The sequence below is a fragment of the Balaenoptera borealis genome, assembly GCF_965194805.1.
Source record: "Balaenoptera borealis genome assembly, chromosome: 13".
NCBI classification, from domain to species: Eukaryota; Metazoa; Chordata; class Mammalia; order Artiodactyla; family Balaenopteridae; genus Balaenoptera; species Balaenoptera borealis.
This window is the reverse complement of record NC_138870.1, coordinates 70,162,122-70,177,888: the sequence shown is the minus strand read 5'-3', so window position 1 is coordinate 70,177,888 and position 15,767 is coordinate 70,162,122. Positions and strand designations below refer to the sequence as shown.

Genomic DNA, 15,767 nt, shown 5'->3' with positions numbered 1-15,767 from the left:
TTATAAACTCAGAGATCCTATTAATTGCTTAATCTTTTCTGATGTTATATGGCTCCTCTTTCCAACTATGTATTTTATTTTCACAGATATATTCTGATCAGTTAGGATAGGTTAGATTACACTGCGATCATAGACACATCCTAAATCTCAGTGAATTAAGACAAAATTTATTTTGCATTCATTCATCCTATCCAATGCAGGTGAGAAGGGAGGTTTGTCTCCCTTTGCTTATTTCTGGATCTATTTCCACAATTTCCAAGTCAGAAAAAGGGAAAAGCACTGACTCTTACAATTTGGGCTCAGAAATAACATACATCACGTTCACACACATTCAACGACCCAATAAGACCCAAGAAGGTCTTCAACTTGGAAGAAGGCAGGAAAGTGCAATCCTATTATGTTTCTTGAAGTGGGAAGGCCAAATATATTTGGTGAACAGCATTAATACTTCCACCCCACACAGTGTTCTTGTGAATCACCTTGACAACAGGAATTAGAAATGTTCTAATTCTATAGAAAAAGATCTTTATCCATTACTGAGAATTAAAATGGGTCTGTTAGACATTTCTCCAATTTCAAGCCTCTTGAAGGTCCTAATAAGTTAAAGATTTGCCCCTTGATGGGCTCTTCCAAACTAGTCTCTTCTGGAGGAATGATTTTTTTTTTCCTTTTTCTTTTTGGCTTTTGTGATAAGCAGTTTTTTCCTTATTAATAGATTCTTTGTGTCAATTCGTTGGGAATTACCCAAGGAAAGGGAAGTTAAATAAGTATGCTTCAAAGTATATCTTGAACCATAACATTTCCTAAATTGCTGATTTTGTATATTAGGTCAACCATTGATCCAGCTAACCAAGACACAGCCAGGGAGACACCTGCCCTTTCCCTCCCATTGAACTGATCACCAAACCTTGCCAATTTTGTCTCCTAAATATCTTAGGAAAGAACAGAGCTCTTGAAGGAAAAAAATTAATATCAAACTCAATTTACAACAATTTGGAGGCCCCAAGGGAAATGTTAGATGTAACACTGAATAAGCAAAATCTTGACAGCTAACCATTTTGATAAGGCTGCATTCAAGGGAAAACCAATAACCTTTTTTATTCTTTTTAACAAACAAAGTCCTACATGTTCTTGATTAGTAAGGAAAGAGGCTGGTGTTCAGCTTGCACAATAGGCATTCAAGAAATTGTTGAATTTGACAGAGCTAAAAAAATAAGTAAAAACTTTCATACAGACTGCCACGAAGTTGAATAAGGATATGACCAGGTTGCTGTGGTCATACTCGCAATCAAGATAGGAAGGCGCTGACTAAATGCAACTTAATGAGGAATGCAGACTGTAGAAAGCTAGAGAGAATGTTCTGAAAAATAAATCCTGAAGATTTCCACGTCGCCAATGTATAACAAAAACTTTCCACTGGTTTCTAGCACTATGGTAACTAAGGAAAAGTTACAAGCTATATATTTAACAAGGACGTTTTTTGTAATGTTCTTATAACGAGTTTCTGTTGGTAGACCTTGAATTTCAGATACTGATTTAATATATAGCAAAATGCCTTGTTGATGAAAGTATCTATTATGATTAAGATAAATTAGTTTCTAGAAACTTGTGCATTCACATTCTAAATGGTTTATTGTAACTAAAAGCACAGTGTTTTATTCGTGAAGAACAAAAAAGTCCTCTTCCCAACACAGCACCTAACCTTGTCATGCAAATTAAAGTATCTTTAAAAAATTATCCTTCTATTGAAGGTTCCTGCGAACTGGCTACAGTTTATTTTTAAAATATACCAATAGTCTACTGAATCCTGATTTCTCTTTGTAGGTACCTGCTTTAGGAACGCTAAGCATTGATATGGAATGAGGGTATTCAACTGAAACCTCACAGTACACTCTTTCCTCTCAAACAGACTTTGAATTTCTTATTTAAAACTTATTAAAAGCCAAGGAGGAAACCACTAAGATACAGTTACAGTAATAATCTCAAATTATAAATCCAAGGTAATTTACAAAACTTGCTTTAAATATTGGTTCCTGGGGGACAGGGGTAGGTGAGGGTATGTGATGATAAAAGGAGAATACGAAGGATGCTTGTGGTGATGGAAATAGTCTGTATTTTGACTGAGTGATGGATACACAAACCTATACATGTAATAAAAGTGTACAAAACTAAAAACACACAGACACACACAGGGGTACAACTAAAACTGGGGAAACCCAATAAAACCAGTGGACTGCATCAATGTCAAAATACTGGTTTTGATACTGTATGGTAGTTCTACAAGATATCACCACTTGGGAAACTGGATAAATGGTACAGGGATCTCTCTGTATTATTTCTCAACTGCATGCAAATCTACAATGATCCCAAAAAAATTTTTTTTTTTAATTTTCCTCTACTTTTCTCAAAAAGTCCATGTTTTAAAACCATCCAAATGTGGACCAATTCTCTGCTATTTTTCTTCCCATGTAAGAGTAATCTACATAATTAGAAACTTGCCCCTAGAAGCCAAGTTCAGAGCCCACAGTGTGAATGTCACCCAAGGAAGCATTTACATGGAGATTTAATAGAGTGAAATTCAGGTAACAGCATGTGCGAAGGGGTATACATATGGCTAACAGAACAAACAATGCTTTTTAAACAACTGCATAAATCATTCGAGTTTCTTAAAAACATCCTCCTTTAATGCATTGACTTTCATTTTATATTCACACAAAAACCTGTTCATCTGCCTTTTGTTTTGCTATTATTGTAATTAGCCTTCAAAATAGTCTTTCTGAAAACAGATGCACTAATGGTCTAAAAACATATATTGTTTTAACACGTAGCAACAGTGCTAATTATAGGGCCATTTTGAGAATTTGATAGGCCTTAATTATATTTGTATTTGATAATCCTCTCTACTACCAAGCATAATAAAATGTATCCACATGACCCATTCAATAGAATTAATACAAAAACACAAATATTGAGATGCAGTTGACTAACTGACATAATGTTTTGTCTTGGAAACATTTAATTAGACAGTTACTAATTTCAATTTTGCAATTTTCCTTTTGTATTTTATGGCCAATAATTTTTGAAGGAAAGAGAAAAGGGGCCTGAATAATTTTCAGAGTCCTAAAAGTTCATATACCCTATGACTATGCACATAAACTATAATGAATTAAATAGTCCTGACTGATTTTAACATGGTTAAGCAGCATAATTCACTTTTAGAATATGGAATAAGGTGACATATAAGGGGAATTAGTATAATTGATTTAATTATATTATATTAATTTAGTAAGAATAAAGCTACAGTGTTGGTCTTCTCAGTCACAGTAGCAAAAACTAACCTGAGCATGTGGGCAGCATTGAAGACCACATCAAACTCCGTGCTATCCAGTTCAGCCGCTTTTTTTGCCATCTCAGCTGCTTCTATGAGGCGAGCTTCTTCCAGAAGAAATTGACCTGCAAAGCATGAAGTCAAGTGAGCTGAAAATTGGAAAATAATAATCCTGTGAAACAACTAAAGCTGCTATAGAGAAAAACGTAAGAACAGTGGTAAGGGTGATACGAAGCTAAGACTTATGTGTACCGTGCATCTACGTGCTCATTATTTAGTCATATTTTATATACCTTTCCCTTAATTGCAGGGCATCGCAATGTACCTAATCTGGTACACTAACAAATTTTTTTCTTAAAAATGCTCCAAAGACTATTGAAGCAAGAATAAAATGAACAAATTTAAAGATATACTACAGATACGTAAAAATGTTTTTAAAAAGTAAAGCAATATAAAAAAGACTACTGGGGAGATTTTAGTTTTCTGATGGTGAAAGAGTTTGGGGATTAAGGCCCTATATTAGTTCTACTGAATCTACAGCTCGGGTGCAATATATTTCAGTAAGTCACCCATCAACTGGTTTAAACATCAGTTGTTTCACCTATATAAGTCACTATAATCATTATGTTGCATCACTAGTATAAAATTTAATTATTAGCTATAAACCTCCGAGATCCTAAGATGAGAGTTACTTTGTAGGAAAAAAAGATATATGACAAATATAACTTGAATTGATTTTAATTATTGGTCCTTTAAAACAGTTTTTGTCTCTGATGCACATTCACAAACAGGGCTACCCGTATTAAGATATATTTATTTCTTATATTTAAGTAACACTAAAATTATTGGAAGAACATAGAAAGGTTGGTTTAGCATTAACTTATAGATTGACTAATAAACACGGAAGAATATTAACAAATACAGATTTCTGAGATTACTTTCAGGTCAGCTTTGCAAGGTTAGAATTATTGCAGATAGAGCCACACAATTCTTCAAAACTGTATCTCGAGAATTGTTATATGATGCTATCCCAGAATCACATTGTAAAGGCAAAGAAAACAACATAAAAGTGGGGCCCAATTTTAAGGCTGTAAACATGCAACCAGAGAGGGCAGGCTGCTTTTGCATAGCTAAGGATTTATTAGCAGCAAAAGTAATGATGTTAAGCCTTGTCTGATACAGATAATCAAATGAAAACCAAATCAAGGGAGGACAGAGATATGCAGAAACCACCCATGCAATTGATAGGCTTATAGAATTGTTTTCTATTTATTATTTCTCTTTGCTTTCAGATTCCTGTTTGCTTAAAGTTCAAGACTTTAACAACATGAAAAACAGTTACAAAAATGATTGCAAGTCCTAAGGCATACATGGAAACTGAAAAACTTTAAAAATGGTGGGTCCCTCGCTTACCGTTTATCTACTAAATATTACAAATTGTCTTCTGACCTAAAAGGACCAGTTCTTAAAATACAGGGGAAGTTTTCTGTTTTAAGGATTTATAATAAACCACAACCACTGCTTGTACTTAACCGTTTCTAAACTTCAATCGGTAAAGAGTGGTGCGTAAAGACAGGCCTAGGATTTTAATCCTACTTTCAGACCGGGAGTTGGAGATCCTTCAGTTCTTTCTACAAAAAGTTTTACATCACTTTCTTAGTTTGTCACCTAACATTTGGCGCCTTTCTCAGCTCCCAAAACAAATATAATTGTTGGGTCAGAAAATTATTAAGAAAACAGAGTTGTAAATGGTTATGTTTATAAACAAAAACACACATTACTTATGAAATTCATGTAGACCCTAACCCTACAGACATGTTGATATGAGATACAATTTAAAGTATACGAGGTTTTAAAAAAGTAAAACAAAAATTAGACAATCTGTGGCGTACTGAATAATTAATATCTCCTCACATATATCTTAGTACAGGATACCAGGCTAAACCCATATTTCAGTTAGCTATACTTATTACAGATTAAAAAAAATTAAAACATAATATTAGGACTTCCCTGGTGGCACGGTGGTTAAGAACCTGCCTGCCAATGCAGGAGAAATGGGTTCCATCCCTGGTCCGGGAAGATCCCACACGCCGTGGAGCAACTAAGCCCGTGCGCCACAACTACTGAGCCTGTGCGCCACAACTACTGCAGCCACGTGCCTAGAGCCCGTGCTCTGCAACAAGACATCACAATGAGAAGCCCGTGCGCTGCAACAAAGAGTAGCCCCCGCTCGCCACAACTAGAGAAAAGCCTGTGCGCAGCAACGAAGACCCAACGTAGCCAAAAATAAATAGATTGATTTTTAAAAACCATAATATTAATTGCTACCTGTCCTCAAGGCCTATTTAGCTAACTAAATGTATTAATAAATATACTACTTATGTGATATTTAAACAAAGGATAATGTAGGAATTTATTAATTGTTCTTTTTCCTTTTCTAGACAGCTATTAATCCTGAAATGTATTCTGTATTAATAGTAGGAAAATGCAACAATTAGTGGAATAATGAAGGTTATTTTCTTAAAATTTATTACTCCAGATGGTAGAGGGAAAAGGAGATCATATTAGCTCTGGTAAAACAGAAAGAAGGAAGGGAATGAAATCTATGCTGTCCATACAGAAACACAGACGGACACTGACAAGAAGTCTACGTGATGAAGACAATGATACTCAATGGCCTAAGAGGACAGTTGATATGCAATGTCCAGGGCAAAGCCTTCCAAGGTCTATTAAAGCCGGACACATCTCTGTGTTCATCAACAACAAAAAAAAGAGTAACATTAACTAACTGTGTAAAATCAAATATACAATTTTTCAAATATTTAAAAACATTTCCTTATGGTTTAGGTAAGCTTTGCCACAGAACACAGACTTTGTAAGCAGCTTCCAAGATCACAAAACTACACGGAACACATAATTTCTAGTATTGCAAATGGTGACGGAAAGAATTCCTAAACGATCATTTTCTAACAGGAGGATTCAATCATCATATTAACATTCAGAAAAACAATAACACAGCATATTAGTAAGGTATTTGCATAATTCCCTGCACTCTGTTCTCGACAGGCCATAGATCTCCATAGTCCAGGGTTACTGTTTTGCTATGATAAAGCCATAAAACATTATGGAATGCGAATCATTTCGTATCTCCTTTTAAAGTGAATTTGAAAATCTGAACCAAAGTTGAAAGTACGTTATTATTATGCTACTTATATAGTAATCGTTTGTTTGAAAGAGGGCCCAAAATTGACGGAAAATAGGGCAATAAGCATTTCAAATACATAGAACCAACATAAATAAGGAAACGAAGACATACTAGGTTTCTTCTAAATAATTATCCAAAGAGCCTAAATCGATACGTTGTTGGGGGAATAAGAAACAAACAAACAAACAAAAAGATGACCTTAACTGCTCCTCTTCCACCAGCTTCTTCTATTATTGCTCCCACCAGACCCTGGCTCCAGACTCTGAACTACTTCCGCTTCCCTTAGTGTAAGCTGCTGCTTCACATCCTTATTTGTCCTGAACCCTCAGCCTCTAAGGTTTCTCTGCCTTGTCCCACCCCAAGCTCCAGGCCTGTCTTGCCTACCTCTTGGACATCTTTCATTTTTATGCCCTAAAACATTTCCTTCTTGGTGAATCCTTCTTTGACCACTTTCCAATAGTGGTAGAACTGCTTATGATTTAAGTTCACTGTACTATGATTTACCATCTAAACTAGAGTACTTAAAAGAGTGAAAGAGAATGGTATTGTCAACTGTGCTGGAACGAGGGGGAATAAACCAGAATTGTCCCAGTACCGCTGCCCCACTTACAGCATATGTGACAGGCTGTTGATCTCAATCCTCTTGTCTTGATCACTACTGGGAAGTGAACTGTTTTACGCAATAAGGCACTGAATCAGTTCTAAGAGAAGTGATCAATACCAGCAAGTGAGCCAGAGGCACTCTTCACTGAAGAATATAAAGGTCGACAGTTGCACCCACCAAGACAGAGCCAGATCCTGAAGTTCTGTGGGTAGGAGCTGCTACTGGGGCTCTGAGATTGAGGGTACCTCAGTCTGAGACACAGTTGAGCTAGGACACTGTGAGGCGTGAAAGGTGTTAGAAAAGGAAAGCAAGAAAACTTGAGAAGGGCAGGCACTTTGGAGAGTCCATCCACATTGGTGGATTCTGTAAGACCTGAAAGGTTGCCTTTCCCTGTGGTTCCCCAGCTTTAGGGCACATCACAGTCACCTGGAGGACTTGATAAAACAGAGAGCTAGGTCCCATTCCTAGAATTTCAGATGCGGTGGGTCTGGGGCAGAGCCTGTGATTTGCAATTTTAAGAAGTTTCCAACTAAAGCGGATGCTGCCAGCGCCCACAGTTTGAGAACCAGTTGTCTTATGGAACAAGAAAATAAATGTTTTGCACCATACTCAGGACTCCATGTCTGGGATTGGCTACCAGTTAGACTGAACTTTTCTGTAAATCAACTGCATGTGGCATGCCCTTCCTCATATTACAGGCATAATGACCAGGTTACACATACATCTGTAGCTAGAAATACATATGTGTATGAATAAGATATACTCATTACATATAAGTTTACTCTCTCAAACTCTAAATAAGGAGATTTAAGAGTTTTATCCCTCATTTGCAGACTACATCTCTGAGACATCACTTTTCTTTCAGATATAGTAGACAAACACATTCTTTGTGTTTGATACTTGAGTAGACTTTCAAGTAAAGAAACCACAAAAATTTAAGTAAAATACATTTTATTCTCCGGGGAGTATTGTGCTACTACACTTTATCATTATTTCTTTGGTCTGTAATTTGTCTTACCCAAGTTAATTATTATCATCTTATTTCATTTCTCCAATCAAAGGGAGAAAAAAACAAGATGAGAAACTGTAAAGAAAGAAAGAAAGAAAGAAAGAAAAAAGATGTTTGAATAGGAAAAAACAGAAGAGGATATAAAAAGAGAAAGCATTTTCTAGAGGTCCAGATACAAAGAGTGTAAGTCTCCTCACAGGCTAACATGGGAAAAGGGGAAAAGCAGTCAACAGTTTTGGATTCAACTGTTTCAGCATTAAAGGGATACCATGTCTTCTCTGGACAATTCTCTAACTGAACAATTTAAATTACTTGGTAGATTTTTACCAACATATCAATATGACAAGCCTGTGAAGATCAATCTTTCATTAATTCCTGGATTTAAAAAGCTGTCTGAAAGGTAGAAATCCATAAAATTGTAAGCTGGCCTTAAGCCGTAGGCTCAAATACTGCTTAAAAGTTCTGCATAAAAACTCCCTAGCTTAGTGGAACTCTCATTTCTTACTAAAATACTATGAAAAATTCACTCTTATGATCAATGCTACTAAATTAAGGAGATAAAATGATCTGTAATAAGTGTCATAATAATCCAATTCTCTTTAGTAAAAAATCATTCATATATAGCTTTAAAAATGGTCAAAGGCAAATGAAAATCTTATTTATAAAATAACAGCTAGAACATAGCATTTGCGTTAAAATAGTTCCCCTTAGAGAGGACATCAGATTAGCAAAGTGTATCCAGAATTGTCTTACTTCTACTGATACCACCCTGTCTCAAACCGTCTTCTCCCCCGGGATTACAGCAATAACTTCCTAATGGGTCTCCACGCTTCTGCCCTTGGTTCTACAGGGTATTCTCAGCACAGCAGTCAAAGAGATCCTGTCAGATCCCGTCATTCTACAGTTGACTCAGGGAAAGTGAAAGTCATTACACTGGACTACACTGCCTGATATGACCAGCACGGGGCTCTCCCCCCAACCTCTACATTGGTTCTCTGACCTCACCTCCTTTGTCTTCTACTACTCTCCCTCTTGGTTACTTAATTATATTAGCCCCTTGCTGTTCATCTAACACACCAGAGTAACAAAGACCCATGCTCCACAGTCTTGCCATTCCCTCTACCTGGAATGCTCTTCCCCCAGATATCACAGTGGCTCACTCTCTTACTTCCTGGCACATGGTGGGGATTTAATACATATTCAATGGCAGGACTGAATTAACTAATCATATTGCTTCATCTTCCAGAGCAAGCTAGAACCTAGTTAGCCCAGGTCACCAGGCACTTGCCTATCCATAGCCTCTCACCTCACAGTGATTTTTAGGCAGGACTGCAGTGAATGGCCACACATGCTGGGCACCGCACAATTCTCAAGGGTGCCATTCACAATGATGTCTCTATGAATGTGTCTCTTGGACTTGAGCAACATGGTGGCCGTGGCCGTGGTTTTAGAGCTTTGAATTTCCCTCGGAATACAACAAATGATCCAGACATCAATTATACCTTCAGAGATATCTTAATTCCAGAACAGTTCAAACTACCTAAGGTGGCTAAAATTTATTATATTCCATTGTACTATGGAATCACTTGAACGGTTTGGGAAAAGAAGAAACTGTAGGTTAAAGTATCCAACCCAAGATATGTACATTGTGTCTTGTATAAACAAGATATGGGGGATATGAAGATAAGTGCAACATTTATCCTTGGAATAGTTCCCATGTAGCAGAGGAAAGAGGAGATTATGGAGATAGTTTAACTAGTTTAACTATAAAACAGATATAAATTTGAAAAGGGAGGTGTGCAAGGTATCAAGCTAAGTGCATCATTTCTGGATGGAGGTGGATTGTTTGGCTTTGTTCAACTTATAATCAAAGTTAAATATACATAAAGGGCACAAGTAAGTGAATTTTTACAAAGCGACTATGGTCATATATTCAGAAGCCAGATCAGGAAAAAGAATATTAGTCGTATCCAGAAGCAATTATCTATACCTGAGGGCTTTTTCCAAAGATTCAGATGACTGGAACAAGGAAAAAGCCATAGTGGAAGGATTTGGGCAGATGCTTTTGGTGACATCTAATGATAACAAGAAGAGTGGGTAAAGTGGAGCTGAGGTGAGCCCTTCATGGGCTGTTTCTATTAGGGGAGGTGAGTAATGCATTCCTGGTAAGACAGCATGGGTGATAACCCAATGGTCAGGATTTAGACGAGCTGTTGAAAAGAGAGTCTGCTGAAGACAGGCTACTTGTTAATGTGTGCTCATTATGCCTGGGAGAAGTAAAATTATGGAGGAGAATCTTCTCTCTTGCTTCTCGGAAGGGAAGCTTGCTGAATGTCTGAGTGAGGCATGCTCTCACTCTTCAAACCAATCTCTCTCCCCTGCCCTTCTATGAGTTTTGTTGCTTTATGTTTTTGTGCGTTGGCCGCCTGAGTTAATAAAAGCTCTGGTTTACTGAGACAGACTCAGTGTGATAAATGTGCCACAGTTACTGGCTAAGAAAACAGGCGGGCCGGGGAAACAAGGAAAAGGACGCCCAGTAGCTCAATCTGGACTGCTCACTTTGAGGCTGGAAGGCCCTGGATCTGTCCGTAAGATCCAGGGACATGGATGAGGCCAAGAATTTGCCCTGAATTGGACAGGTGGCATGAAAGGTGTCCAGTGCAAAGGAGAGTAGAAGAACAGCAGGCCAGGGCTCTGTGCTCACCTGAAAAGGAGGTCAGGAAGGTTAGCATTGCTTTATTGCATTTATTTCTCCCCTGACTCTTTCCAGAAGGGTTATGAAACTGATGGAGTTATGAAGACTGTCAGATGGGGAATGGGAATTAGTGGGGAGCAAGGAGGAGAAGAGAGGAGACTGGGGAGGAGTTGAAGAGCTCAGAGAGAGTGGAGGAGCGGGGGAAGGGGCACGGAGGGGGAAGCAACCCAATCCCATTATAAGTTTAAGTAATACACAGATTCAATAGAGATCAAGTGTGCTTCATCAAGAATGAGACGTTCATGCTAAGACTTGAAACAATCTGAGTTTCATCACCTAAAGATGAAGAGAAAGACATAACTAAATGAGGGGTACAACCTAATCAAAGACAGAGGTAAGCAGCCTCACTTTGTTCTGGGATATTGTGTAACCTGAGACAAAGCAGCCGTAAGGACAGAGATGAGGCAGACAGAGGACTCAAACGCAGACACCGAAGTCACTACAGAAAGGAACATGCCGCTGAGACTAAGTTAAGGCAGGCGGTAATGAGAATGGAGAGAGGTGGTCAAAGAGCTTACATCCTCTTCCTAAGAAGAGCTCAGAGTCTTCTCACAGTGCTCCACACCATCTCTAAGGTCTTTGTGGAGGTATTCACTTACAGATGCATCCACGAAGGCACGGAGGAGTCAATGGCAGGGTACACGAATGTACCTTTGGGAACAACTGTTTTAATTAAGCAGAGGCAGAATGCAAACAAGAATCTCCCAAGTGCATTCGGTCACTAAATCAAATAGCTAAGACTGGAAAAACAGTCTCTGTCTCTTTCTTCCCCACCCTTTCTTTCCCTGTTCCCAATTACTTGTAACTTATAATCTTCTTTCTTCTTATAAGCAATTATTCCCTTTCTCTCTGGTCCTGTCTGCACGTTGACAGGTAAGGATTTATTCTTTTTCTTAATTCCTAGGTTTTTATTCTGTCTCCTCTTCCCCTAATTTCTGTCCCTCGTTTATATATCTTATTCAAAAATGTTTCTATACAATTCATTCATTCCAGGACATTAGTATGGTTTCCACTATAATTTTAAAAGAATAAATGGCCATTATTACAATTTACTGAGCATTTATTACATGCTAGTTATTTTATGAAATTGTAAGTGAATCCTCACAACTTGAGGTAGTAGTAATCATCTCCAGACTGAGAAACTGAGCAGCAGAGAGGCTAGCGGAAGGCGGAACATGCTCAAGGAGATACTCAGCAGTAGGGCTGGGTGTGCCTCATTCCAAAATCCATGATCTGCCGTCCAAAATCCAGTGCATTTTCTGTGCCCTAATCCAAAACTTAATTCAGTTCTCGTCATCTTGCTTTTATAGCTTTTTCAGTCCTATACAAAATCTTCAAAAGAATATATGTAAATTGTTGCTATGGTCTGAATGTCTGTGCCTTCCTCCCATTCATATGCTGAAATCCTAACCCCCAAAGTGATGGTATGTGGAAGTGGGGCCTTTGAGAGGTGCTTAGCTCGTGAGGGTGGGACCCTCATGAATGGGATCAGTGCCCACATAAAAGAGACCTCGGAGAGCTCCCTTTTCCCTTCCACCACAGGAGAACACAGAGAGAAGATGGCTGTAAATGAGGAAGCAGGCCTCACCAGCACCAAATCAACCTGAGCATGATCTTGGGCCTTTCAGCCTCTAGTGAGGAATAAATTTCTGTTGTTCATAAGCCATGTAGTTTATGGTATTTTGTTATAGAAGCCCTAGTGGACTAAGACAAGAACTTAGGGGCTTCCGTGGTGGCGCAGTGGTTGAGAATCTGCCTGCCAATGCAGGGGACACGGGTTCGAGCCCTGGTATGGGAAGATCCCACATGCCGCGGAGCAACTAGGCCCGTGAGCCACAACTACTGAGCCTGCACGTCTGGAGCCTGTGCTCCGCAACAAGAGAGGCCACGATAGTGAGAGGCCCACGCACCGCGATGAAGAGTGGCCCCCATTTGCTGCAACTGGAGAAAGTCCTCGCACAGAAACAAAGACCCAACACAGCCATAAATAAATAAATAAATAAATTTATTAAAAAAAAAAAAAGACAAGAACTTAACTGTATCTTTTTCTTAGCAAAACAAGATTTAGTCACAAATGATTTAAACAAGGTAGATTCTATTCCCATGCAAAAAATGGAAGCAGAGATAAGAAAAGGAAAGAGTAAAACCAACTGAAAGCCAGTCTATCCTCCCTTAGTCATTCTTTTATTGAACAAAATATTGACTGACCACCCTCTTTGTGTGAGGTATTGTGTTCAATGCTGGAGAAAGGCCACCTGGTTATTTTCAAGATTCTCTGGTTTTGAGCCTCAGGTTCCTCACTTTTTAAACAAGGATAACCTCACTGTGTTATCAGAAGGAACAAACAAGGCAGCATGAATAAAACTGCCCAGGGTGGGGGTTGGTGCCTTGCCTCCTGTCTTTTCTTTTCACTCCCCTCTACTTAAGCTCCTTCCCTCCATCTGCCCCTTTCAGGCTCTTTCCCTGCCTTGATGACCTCAAGCTGCCCTTCCTTCCTGAGGCTTTCAAGTACATGATTATGAGAGCTCCGTGGGTTTCTCCACCAGCAGTCCTCCAAAATCTCAGCATTCTGGATCTGTGTCACCTTTGAAGACCCACCAGGCTCATATTTCCTAAGAGTGAATCTTTGAAAGCACCAGGCAAACCATAAAAATATCATGGGCTGGAGATCAGACAAGGTTCAAATCCTTGCTCTTCCAAGTTACTCTGCGTAAGGGCCTTCGATATGTCACTTACACTCTTGATACCTTAAATCTTGCATCTGTAAAACAGGGATAACGTTATTTTAATCTAACAGGGTTAGATTACTGGAGTGACAAACCGTGCATAAAAGCACCCAGCACTGGGTCAGAAATGTAACTGTTTGACACTGAGATTCCATAATAAGAGTACTAGCGTTAATGGATACATATGTGCCTGGCATGACACCAAGCACTTTCCTTTATGTAAATTCTGAAAACTCTGGAGTCAGTCCACGCCATATTACTTGAATTGATTTAATCATTCTAGTACTGTGAAGCATCTTATAATCCTTGTATATTTCATAACAATAGTATGCATTTCTTTTTTGAAATATAATAAATATAATAAAACTTGGTAGGTGCTATGGTCTAAATGTTGAAATCTTAACTCCCAAGGTGAGGGTATTAGTAGGTAGGGCCTTTGGATGGTGATTAGGTCATGAGGGCTCTGAGATTTGTGTTCTCATAAAAGAGGCCTCAGAGAGCTCCCTCATTTCTTCCACCGTGCAAGTATACAAGGGGAAATCTGCAACCCAGAAGAGGGCCCTCACCGGACCATGCTGGCACCCTGATCTCAGAATTCCAGCTTCCAGAACTGTGAGAAATAAATTTCTGTTGTTTATAAGCCACTCAGTCTGTGGTATTTTGTTACAGCAGCCTGAATGGACTAAGACAGTGAGCCAGACCTCTGTCATTTTGGAATCTCAGAAGCATGGTATTATGAGCATCTTCCATACAGGGAAATGGGAGCGCTGAGAGGTAAAGACATTTGCTTACAGCTGTACTACTAACAAGGGGCCATTTGTATGACAATGGTGCCAGGCTGCGGGATGCCTGATTGCTATCACCACAATGAGTTGGATTTTAAATGTGTTTTATGAAAAATGCTTATAAAGCTCAAGTATACACTGCATAGGGGTTATAGATTGATATACTATGTACTTAATATATTAAGAGTTTTAGTTGTACTATGAAAACTAAAATTTTATACAAAGTGTTCATATTTTCTTTTTTTTTAAATTAATTAATTTATTTATTTATGGCTGTGTCGGGTCTTCATTTCTGTGCGAGGGCTTTCTCTAGTTGTGGTAAGCGGGGGCCACTCTTCATCGCCGTGCGCGGGCCTCTCACTATTGCGGCCTCTCTTGTTGCGGAGCATAGGCTCCAGACGCGCAGGCTCAGTAGTTGTGGCTCATGGGCCCAGTTGCTCCACGGCATGTGGGATCTTCCCAGACCAGGGCTTGAACACGTGTCCCCTGCATTGGCAGGCAGATTCTCAACCACTGCGCCAACAGGGAAGCCCCAAAGTGTTCATATTTTAAGTAGTATTTTATATTATACTTTCTATAAAAGGTTATTGGAAATGAAATTTAAAAGGCCAATAAGTAATAGATTCAAAATAATTAATATTATATGTATACAAAATTCTTACTTATTCTGCTTCCTCAAAAGAAAATTCAGATAGAACCAAGAATGGAATATTCATCATAAATGCATGAATTCCATAAAGACTTCTCCCTCTTATTTTCAAGTCTTTTATGGCTTCAGAATAAAAAGGTAAAAAACAACAGAAGAACAAAGACCACCTCATCATTCACTAAAGCTTGGACCTTAAATGAGTTGTCCATGTTTGACAAGATAAATAGAAATAGTCTTCTACCTCTAAATGTCCCGAATGATAATAAAAGGTGAGCGATTCCTAACTTTCAGTGTATCTGATACATATTGTATCATCCACCAATAAAGCATCCATGGATATAAAATATCTGTGTTCATCTCTTACACTGACATAGAGTTGATGACAGTGCAACACAGCAGTCAGGAGTGTTCTGGTTCAAATGCTGCCTCTATACTAAGTGGCATTGAAATCTTAGGTAATCTACCTTACAGCTTGATGACCTCACCTTCCTCATTGTAAAATGGAGACAGGTAACCTCATCACCTGGCTTTTGTGGGGATTAAATGCAAATTTCTCAGGACACAAAAGCACTTAGTAAATGTTTGTACTGTTATTATATTTGATGAATTCATCATGGAAATACAGTATTTAAAGAGAATTCAGACAAGATGCCTTGCTCTACTTTTTATTCCTTTCTCACTTAATTTTTGTCTTAAGTTTTACATG

The 15,767-nt window shown here is 38.5% G+C and overlaps 1 protein-coding gene across 7 annotated transcripts in view; it reads right to left on the bottom strand.

Annotated features, from left to right (window-relative positions):
• TMTC2 (transmembrane O-mannosyltransferase targeting cadherins 2) overlaps window positions 1-15,767 on the bottom strand; it is an 889,086-nt gene that overhangs the window by 538,040 nt on the left and 335,279 nt on the right. For all 7 annotated transcript variants that reach the window (XR_014233387.1, XM_082350739.1, XM_082350740.1 and 4 more), the window contains exon 10: window positions 3,339-3,453. Coding sequence is in view for 6 of the 7 variants with exons in the window: in XM_082350739.1 (XP_082206865.1) it covers window positions 3,339-3,453 (115 nt within the window). In the remaining variant the exon portion in view is untranslated. The remainder of the gene's footprint in view (window positions 1-3,338; window positions 3,454-15,767) is intronic.